The sequence below is a fragment of the Lipotes vexillifer genome, unplaced genomic scaffold, assembly GCF_000442215.2.
Source record: "Lipotes vexillifer unplaced genomic scaffold, Lipotes_vexillifer_v1.1 scaffold566, whole genome shotgun sequence".
NCBI classification, from domain to species: domain Eukaryota; kingdom Metazoa; phylum Chordata; class Mammalia; order Artiodactyla; family Lipotidae; genus Lipotes; species Lipotes vexillifer.
Window position 1 is genome coordinate 1,618,367 of NW_006799689.1, and position 10,788 is coordinate 1,629,154.

Below are 10,788 nucleotides of genomic sequence, written 5' to 3' on the forward strand. Positions count from 1 at the left end.
TTGTTTTAAGTAAATATCATAATCTCTAGTAATATTAAAGTTCATTGTGCCTGCCACTAATTATTTCATATATTTTGACTTAATCTCCCCACTCAGACTTAAAACTCTTCCAATAATAAGAACTGAACTTTCCATTTCATTGGTATCTTCCACTTCCTTTTTCCTCATTTTCACCATCACTATGGAGTCTTATGCTAAGTCAGCAGTAGATACTAATAATTGCTTGCTGAATAAGTGAATTCATTATTTTTTTTATAAAAAGGATGTGATACTGGGCTTCCCTGGTGGCGCAGTGGTTGAGAGGCCACCTGCCGATGCAGGGGACATGGGTTCGTGCCCCGGTCCGGGAGGATCCCACATGCCGCAGAGCGGCTGGGCCCGTGAGCCATGGCCGCTGAGCCTGCGCGTCCGGAGCCTGTGCTTCGCAACGGGAGAGGCCACAACAGTGAGAGGCCCGCGTATCGCAAAAAAAAAAAAAAAGGATGAGACTTTTTAATTTTTTTAATTTCGATATAGCTTTAAAAATATATAAATATATATAAATATAAAATATAAATATGTTTATAAAGTAAATATATATAATATATATTATACCTATATAAAATAAAATATAAAATAAATACAGCCATTTATTTTTTCTTGGTATTATGAGCCAAAACCACACTTCAAAATGCAATAAAAATGTTATAGTTATACATACTAGTTATACACACTAGTAAACATTTTGACATGTGTGTATGTATTTCTGCAAAGTTAATCATTAATTGAATGAACTAATTTTTTAAAATATTTTAATAATTATAAATATTTATAAAAGAGAATCATTATGCACTCAATACAAAGGGAAGAGAAAACTAGATAAATACCCGTTTGCTTCTGCCTATATTGATAGATTTTCACAGTATGCTTCTTTGGTTTTATATACCCCTTGGATTAGCCAGCTCACTGATTGTTCTTTACTTTGTACATTATAGATAGAATCTGTATTTAAAGTAATTTTACTCCCCAACTCCAATTTTTCATTATATTTAAACACCTGGGTGTAAGTGTGGAAGTATATATTTTGAGTTTCACCTGAATTAGTTTCTTCCTTTTACATTTTTCTCTAATAATCTGGTTGTTTTCTAATTGGGCCCTATAAAACTTCAGTGTACTACCACATATCTCTCTGAATTACTAAAAAGTCGTGTTTTCTAGTAAACATGCTTTATTTATTTCTGCTTCATGATCCCCAGGTACTATCCCAACCCCGTGTCGGGGATTATAATCCAGGACATGAACATAAGAGTCCTCTATAGCTTGAAAATCTTGAAGACTTTTACAACTTTTCCATCTTATTAGTTTGTCTTGATTTCCAATTGAGCCATTTCTGATTTTTCCAAAACTCGTAAATTTAGGAGTCCATGTTAGACAGACAGTCTAATTCTGCCTAGTTCCAAGAGTAGCAGAAGGTCTGCTTCTTAGTTCTTATACATCATGTCTTTACAAAGGTAATCCAATATCATGTTAGCTTGTCTAGTATTGATATCAGCATTAATGCATTCAAATTGTTTCCTCACCTAGCTAATAAATAATTAAAGAATTCTAATCCTGTGAATTGTAAGGAAGAACATCACTATTTCCTTCTATTTAAAATGTTTTAAGAGAATTCACTGCCACATAATATCCTAAAAGAAATTGATCATACTTTTCCTGTAATAAATGTTGTTCTGACAGTAAAGCATTAGTAACCAATTGATAACCTAGCAACAATATTGTGCTCTCTTTAGATAATTAATCTTAGCTATTTTCCTGTCAGAAGCAACAGTGCTTGATTTTATGTTGAGCCAGAAAGATTGCCAGTTTTGAAAATTAAAAAGCATTCCTTTTATATTATTCATTCCAGTAACAATTTATGATGGCGCATTTAGCTGCTGAACGCTTGTCAACAAACGTAATTATGTTTCGATATAAACAAGATTGGTGGTTTTACTAGGCTGCTCCATCTTTGTTGAGAATGTTTTGATTTAGGTTCAGATTATACAAGCTGTGTATTTATGTGTCATTTTTTCCCCTCCTTTGTTAATAGTTTTTTCTGATAATTACTTGTAGGCAAACAAGCATGCATTTAGGATCCCTATGCACTGGAGACATCAAACGGAGAAGAAAAGCTGCACCTTTGCCTGGACCTACTACAGCAGGTAAAAGAAAAAGGGCTTGGGGCAAAACACACATATAAAGTTCATAAATCTTCAAGAGTAAAATACAGATAACCCTTAATCACTTGCACTGAGGACGAAGCACAGTTACAAGAAACCAGTAAAGCAAATCATTTGCCTTTGGTGTCAGGATGTATTGTGTGTTCCTTGTGTAGGTTTTTCAGGCCGCCGATCACTAAAGTATTTCCTACATACCTGCAAAACTGTGTGAGGTATTACAGGATACAGATACCTTCAAAGTCTGTGTCTTTGGCCTCAAGAAAGTTACAGACTTGTTGGGAAAATAAGGCATAAATTGATGAAAAGGTAAATAACCCCAGAGGAAATTAATAGTAATGAATTCACAAGTATTGAAGCAGCCTCAAAACACAAGGCCCATGTGGTAGTAGATGCCAGCCTGGTCATGAATGTGGCAGTCTGGTTTCTACACCCAGCTCTGCAGAGATCTTTGATTTCGTCTTTCCTTACTTAGACAAGTTAGCTTTAGAATAAAAAATCTCTCATCATTTCCACCTCAAACACCATGTCATTCTAATGAGTGTACTATAGGGAGAACCACAGGTTTTGAGCTGAGAGAAGTCACTAGACCAAAGGGGACAGGAAGCCTTCCTGGAAAGGCAAAGACCTGAGCTTGGTAGGGAAGGATAAGAGTAAGATGAATATGTATTGCAAGCTCTCGTGCAATATACCCTGAGAAAACCATAATTCAAAAAGAGTCATGTACCACAGGGTTCATTGCAGCTCTATTTACGATAGCCAGGACATGGAAGCAACCTAAGTGTCCATCGACAGATGAATGGATAAAGAAGATGTGGCACATATATACCATGGAATATTACTCAGCCATAAAAAGAAACGAAATTGAGCTATCTGTAGTGAGGTGGGTGGACCTAGAGACTGTCATACAGAGTAAAGTAAGTCAGAAAGAGAAAAACAAATACTGTGTGCTAACACATACATATGGAATCTAAAAAAACAAAAATGGTTCTGAAGAACCTAGGGGCAGGATGGGAATAAAGACGTAGATGTAGAGAATGGACTTGAGGACACAGGCAGGGGGAAGGGTAAGCTGTGACAAAGTGAGAGAGTGGCATGGACTTATATACTACCAAACGTAAAACAGCTAGTGGGAAGCAGCCGCATGGCACAGGGAGATCAGCTTGGTGGTTTGTGACCACCTGGAGGGGTGGGTTAGGGAGGGTGTGACGGAGGGAGATGCAAGAGAGAGGGGATATGGGGATATATGTATATGTATAGCTGATTCACTTTGTTATACAGCAGAAACTAACACAACATTGTAAAGCAATTATACTCCAATAAAGATGCTAAACAGAAAAAAAAGGATCTCGTGAAAGAGCAGTGGTGCGGGAAGCAGAGGTAAAAACCTGTGATAAGGGAGCCGACTAGGCCTTAAGTGTGGACACACGCACAGGAACAAACAATTAACTGTATGGGTTTGTAATTCAGCAAACTGACTATGAGAAAATGCTTTCCATGTTGATCCTTGATCAATTACAAAGTTATTATTATAGTAGTGGCCTGTTGCTTGGGGTCCTTAACCATTCATATTTATAAACTGTCTCAGCTTCATTTAGGAATTCTTTTACGGGAAGAGTTATGTTTTCTAAGACTAATTATAGAATATGAAAATAAGATTCAGATTCAACAGGAGAGTAAGCAGTGAGAAGGGGAAAATACAGATGTAGATAACAGATATGAATAGACATGTCTTGACATGATGATTGCAAAGGAAGTAAAAGAGGTGAAGCTTAAATTCCGTGTTCACTAGACCTATCCCATAGTTCAGCACTAAAAAATTAAAGAATAACGTAAAATTGGAGCACCCACATACAGTTGTTCCATCCACATAAAGGGCTAAATTATGAACTGTAGTTATAAGTGTAGTTACAAGTGTGATATCTGATCTTCATCCTCTAACTTTGTTGAATTTTCAGAATTTGGAAGTAGGAAATACCTGTGTGCAGAATGTGTTTGTGTTCATATAGAATAATATTTACTACTTACTGGGTGCCTACTATGTACCAAAACCTTATTTTATCTTTGCAACAACTTGATGACTTAGGTGTTATCATCATTCACTTTATACCATAAAATGAAGATTCAGACACGTGTTAGGGTCTTCTTAGCTACCTAAGAAGGCAGAATGATTGAAGGGCAAAGGGAGGATTCAAGCCAATATCTGCGTGACTCCTAAACTCATGATCTTTTCATAACATACATATGGCCTTTCTGTAAGAATATATATGTAAAGCCCGTCTTATTCCATGTGTCTTATGCAATTATATATATATATATTTATTTATATATAAATAGACTATTATATAATTTATTTATATAGACTATTATGTATCTTAAGTGCCATAAAAGATTTATCTAAATTTGCTGTAGAGAAATACAGAACTTTCATTACAACACTTCTAATATATCTCTTTATACAGGAACATACAGCCACTTTTAGATCAAATACATGTCATAAGTTCCTCAAATCTTTCATAAGGCAGGTATAGGATTCTTTAATATTCCCATTCCAGTTGAATGGTCCCCTGAATTCTCTTACCTTTCAATGATTCAAACACTGGTGGCAGAAATAGTACAAGAACAATCTTAGGAATGTGACTAAAGCACCTCAGAGCCAGCAATAAGGAAGAGAGAATATCAGGGTCAGGTCCTAACACTCTGAACATATGTGAAGTGAGAAGGAAAATGCATAATGGTTGGGGAGAGCATAATGTGGTTGTTTCTACAGAGTGATTTTGATGTTACAACTCACTAGCATCAGAGGAAATCATTTTTACAGCGTATAGGTATAAACATTAAACTTTAGCCTAAAACATTCATAAGCTTACTACACCAGCATATTCCAAGTGTTGTATTTCAGAACTTTAGTGATTCTCTTAAGACTCAAGATTTTGATTCTATTACTAGATTATTTACCTAAAAGAACATAACTCATAGAAATTTAATGCATTTTTGTAATTAATCCAATAGTATTGGAGTAGGAGAATTAGGTTACTCATTTTCGATGCATTTTTACAATCCATGCATAACCGTTCCTCTCAAAGAGGAAGAGAATGAGGTTACTTAAAAGTCCTTAGTTTTAAAAAGAATATCTTCCACCACAAATGAATCAGCTCTAAGGTGAAGATTATTCTCCAAATTCAAGTAAGAAATGCTTTTGCATCAATGCACTTTGATAATAAGGTTATGAATCCTAGTTCATCTTATCTCCAAAAATTGTGGTTTTCAAATTCTGGAATATAGTTAATCACATAACAAAGAATCTTATCTTTATAAGCTTCCAAAGTTGAGTTAGCATGTAGAATTATTTTCAAGAAACTATTCTTGCCATTTTGTAGGCCGTTATAGACCTCCCAGAAAACACATTGAATTGAGATCTGTTTTCACGGTTCCTTCTACCTTTAGTCAACATTCAATCTAAGCTGGAAAAAGACAGGTGAAGGTAACACTTTCTGATTTGAAATCAGGAATGAGAGTTAAAAGGCTGACAGTCTGAATATTGTTGGATGATCCCGTCTGATTTATATATGAAATATTATGTCATCAAATAGCAGATTTAGAAAAGATTTAGCAAAAGTTTATCAGAAAACTATAATTAGGCACTTTATAATCCCAAACTGTGTTTATACAACAGTTTAAGATGCCAAACAGTTATATACTGTATCCATAATAAATAATATTTTTAAAGATTTAAAATTACCTATGAAATTAATAACCCAAAATCTGATCATCTTTACCTGCTAGCGTATTGAAAATTTTACTCACCCTGTTGTAACAATAACACTGAAGCATAATTTAAGTAAGGCTATAGACTAGCCAGCGGTGTTATCGGTTGAACATTTATTAATTGTGACAGGAACACTGAATTTATTTCAGTGCTTTAGCTTATTTACTGCTCTTTCACCTTCGTATTTTGTATTGACAAAGTAAAATGAATATTGATAAGGTTAGGTATTGATTTTTAAATGTATGGCTTGTTCTCTGCCTCATTCAAAGTCACATACCAAAAGACAGTGGATGTCTCAGTAGCAAAGAATGTAGATTTACTATTATAAAACTGAGAACTGTTGAAGCAAGAAGGTTTGCCAGCAGAATGCATTTTATAGTTTGAAAAATGTCATCTGTAAAGGTGAAGAAAAGCAGTGAGCAAAATAGGAATATTATTAACACGTTTTTAAAAGGCCGTCAGCAATGTTGGTTATGGTCTTGTGTTTTTGGTAGAAGTCATAGCTTACTGAGGATTTGATACTAAAAAGATTTAAGTATTTTTATTGAGATATTGTGGCTACCTTTTTTTTTTTTTTTTTTTTTTTTTTTTTTGCGGTACGCGGGCCTCTCACTGTTAGGGCCTCTCCTGTTGCGGAGCACAGGCTCCGGACGCGGAGGCTCAGCGGCCATGGCTCACAGGCCTAGCCGCTCCGCGGTGTGTGGGATCTTCCCGGACCGGGGCACGAACCCATGTCCCCTGCATCGGCAGGCAGACTCTCAACCACTGCGCCACCAGGGAAGCCCTACCACATTTAAAAAAAAATGTTTTGTCCACTACATATTACTAAATTCATTGTTATCCACAATTAGTATTTGCTGTTACTATTTTGCTTTCTATTGAAATATTATCATAGGGAAAGTATTCATCATAAGTAGTAGACTTTCTTCTCTACATTTTAAATTAGAAGTTCGATATCTCAGTGTAGATACTGCTCCAGCATAACTGTCTTTGTGGGCATGCAAGTTCTTAGCAAGGGGTTACATCACAGCTTTTTGTGACTTCTCCTCTGCATCCTACCGATATTTCAATAATAAAATAATCTTTATGAAGATTGAAGGCAATAAAGGCAGATTGTAAATCGTAATGGGTGAAGGTTTTTAAAAGGTGTGCTTTTAAGTCATACTGAACATAATCAGGAAATGTTTGATGTAACCAAGCTCCTTTTCAAGGTGCTATGTCTCTTCAGTTGCCCAAATTTATCTTATCAATAATTATATATTTTAAATTTACCACGTTAACCTCTTTTTTTTGTTTGTTTTCGGCCTTGCTGGCTCTTCGTTGCTGTGCACGGGCTTCTCATTGCGGTGGCTTCTCTTGCTGCGGAGCACAGGCTCTAGGCACACGGGCTTCAGTAGTTGTGGCGCATGGGCTCAGTAGTTGTGGCTCACGGGCTCTAGAGCACAGGCTCTGTAGTTGTGGCGCATGGGCTTAGTTGCTCCGCAGCATGTGAGATCTTCCCGGACCAGGAATCGAACCCGTGTCCCCTGCCTTGGCAGGTGGACTCTTAACCGCTGTGCCACCAGGGAAGTCCCCTATTTATTTTTATTTTCTTTTGTCACTGGATCTGTATGACCAGTGTAGATTATCTTATCTCTTACAGGATTTTAAAACAGGCAGACTTTAGTGGGGATGGGGCGGCCGGGGGACGAATTGTTGTTATTCATTTTGAAAACAAACTATATATCTAAACATATTGCAAAAGTCTAGGAAGTATGTAACTCTCTCCCTCTTGGATATATGAACCACCTTTCAGTCATGTGTCTCAGTAGAGTCTTAAGCAGCTCTCCATTGTCATATGATACAAGAAACACTTAAGAAGGTAAGCACACATGTTAGATAGAAAATAATTGCTGTTCCTGACAATATGAAAGTCTAAATAATGAGAAAGCGCTCAAACCACAGAATACCTGGACATGCTGAATAATATGTGAAACCATCTCCTTTAGATGCATAGCTGAGACTGCAGGAAAGAAAGAGAGAAATGGTCCCAAGCACTCCCATGCCTATGCCAGTCTCGGAAGCCTTGAGGCTTGTTGGTTAGTGCCCTCGTGGAAAGAGAGGCAAGCCGGGGAGCTGGTGTAAGGCTCCTTTTCAAGCCAGAACGTCTGATAAGCTCTATCCTCAGGACAGGGCAGACTAGAAACAAAACTCACCCACAAGCACAGGAAAATTAAGAATCTGGTTTCCACCTAGGCTCCACGCAGAAAACTCTCTGAGGATTTGTAACCAAGAGTCTACCTTCACATATGAGTTTCTAGTTTAAAATGACACCAAGCCAAAAATTAGCATAAAAACTGGTCTTTGAAGCAAGTTCAAAACCACTCTAGAGGTACACACCTTCAACCCCATGTCTCAAGAACCACCACAAATGAAAACCTATGAAGATGACCTCACAAACCAAAGCTAAAAGAATTCGTTATTAAAACAGATTCAAAACGAAGGGGAATAACTGAAAAAAGAAAAGACAGATGTGATAAAGAACCAAGTAGAAATTTGAGATTATTTTATTTATTATGAAAATATCTTGAGAATTATAAACTCACTGGAAGAGTTGAACAGCACATTAGATACAGCTGGGGAAAAAAAAAAAAAAACAGTGAGTTTTAAGAGCGATCTGAAGAAACTACCTAAAAGAAGCACGGAGGGATAAAAATATGGAAAATATGAAAGAATAGCCAGAGTACTTGAAGGAGCATGCAGTTCAATATATGTCTAATACAATAGAACTTCCAGAAAAAGTAGAAAGAATAGAGAAGTGCACTATTCCAGGAGAATGTTGAAAGAATTCAATAAAAATGCCAGAATTTTTAAAAATGAAGAAAACTTGAATCTTCATGTTCAAAAAGTAGAAGTCTGTCGAGAAGTTGTAAATATAAATAAAGTCATACCTAGACACACTATAATAAAACTTTAGAACACCAAAGACAAAGAGAAGAACTTAAGGGCAACCAAGGAGAAAAGATATAACCTACGTAGGAATGAAATTACACTGGCAACAAACTTAAAAACAACGGTGCAATCCAGAAAATTAGAGAATATTTTCAAAGTGTGAGAAGAAATAATTGAATCATCATAGAGTTTTCTGTCCAGTTAAATTAATTCCCAAGAGTGAGGATGAAATTAAGACATTTTCAGGTAGAGACCCATCATTACTAAATTTAATAACTCATGTAGAGGAAAATGGAATCCATGAAAAAAGAAAAAGAATAAAAATCAAGAGGGAGTTGGGAGCAAAGAAATTGTTAAACGTGCATAAAGCTAAACTTACATTGAATGTATAAAAGTAATAATGATGATGGTGACAATGACCATAAAGAGGATTAATCTGGGTGTATAAAAGTAAGATGGAGCTAAAACTCTGGACAACAATAATATGTAAAATGTGAGGGAATAATAAGTCAGGTATGCATGTTAACGTTTAAAAGTAATCATTAAAAGAATAGAAATATAATATGTAATTTTCAAGCCGTATAAGCAAGCAATGGATGCCAGAAAGGAGGAAACAAAAATGTATAGAAAAAGCAAGGTAAATAGCATTAAGTAATAGTGTAAAAATAATCCAGATATATCAGTAATCACAATAAATGTAAATGGAGTAAGTGCATCAATTAAATTCAAGGATTATCATAATGAATAAAAGAACAAAATTCAGTATATGCTGTTTACAATAAATACAACTAAAACATAAATTTTCATTTAAATATCAGCCAAAGAAAGCTAGAGTAGCTGGGTTAATAACAAACAAAGGGAATTTTGAGGTATTTCAGGAAAGTTGAAACACTCTTCAAACAGACTTGCTATGCTAGTTTAGCAGTTTTTTTCCAGAAGTTTGAAATTTATGGATATATTAAAATCTCAGTCATTTGGGGAAATGTGTCAGAAGAAATGACATAATACAAACTAATGGTGATAGAATATTTTAAGATCAATGTTCAGTGAAAGGGTAACATTAAGACTCAGATGTCCTAAATTCAAGTTCTAACCGGGGCACTTTCTGACTAGTTGACTTTGGGCAGGTGCATTTCCTCTTTAAACCTCAGTTTCTTCTGTAAGTGGAGTCAATAATAACCTTTCAGGTTGCTACAGAAGATCAAAAGAAATGATGGCTACAGAAGCACTTGGTAATCTCTACGAGCTGCACCATTATAAGTTATCCAAGTATGTCACTGTGTGTACTATGCTGAGAACTGTCCAAATGCAAGTTGAGAGAAGTTAATATTGCAATTAATATGTAACCCACTTAATTTTTTTTAATGGTTTGGAGCATCATCTCCACTAAAATTGTTTATTTGCCATCAATTCTCATAGGGTGGCAGTGTAGGTAATGGCAAGTGTGTAGGCTTTAAGAGTAAGCTTAACCAAAGTGTGAATCTTAGCTTAGGATGTGGTAACGGTCAAATACTTCATCTCTCTGAGGCCCCTTATAATTCCCGCCTGCACAACTGTTATGAGGAATGGAGATAACGAATGTTACAGGCCTAGCGATTAAACCACTTGCCAGGTACGTAGTAGGTAGACCATAAATGGTCCTGATCATATTATAGCAACAAACATCCCTGTGTGCCTTCAGTGTTTTAATAAAAACATTCCCTGGGCTTCCCTGGTGGCGCAGTGGTTGAGAGTCCGCCTGCCGATGCAGGGGACACAGGTTCGTGACCCGGTCCGGGAGGATCCCACATGCCGCGGAGCGGCTGGGCCCGTGAGCCATGGCCGCTGAGCCTGCGCGTCCGGAGCCTGTGCTCCACAATGGGAGAGGCCACGACAGTGAGAGGTCCGCGTACC

At 36.5% G+C, this 10,788-nt stretch overlaps 1 protein-coding gene across 1 annotated transcript in view; it reads left to right on the plus strand.

Annotated features, from left to right (window-relative positions):
- GPATCH2 (G-patch domain containing 2) overlaps nucleotides 1-10,788 on the plus strand; it is a 169,753-nt gene that overhangs the window by 153,580 nt on the left and 5,385 nt on the right. The window contains exon 9 of the mRNA XM_007471861.1: nucleotides 2,092-2,180. Within this exon, the coding sequence (XP_007471923.1) occupies nucleotides 2,092-2,180 (89 nt within the window). The remainder of the gene's footprint in view (nucleotides 1-2,091; nucleotides 2,181-10,788) is intronic.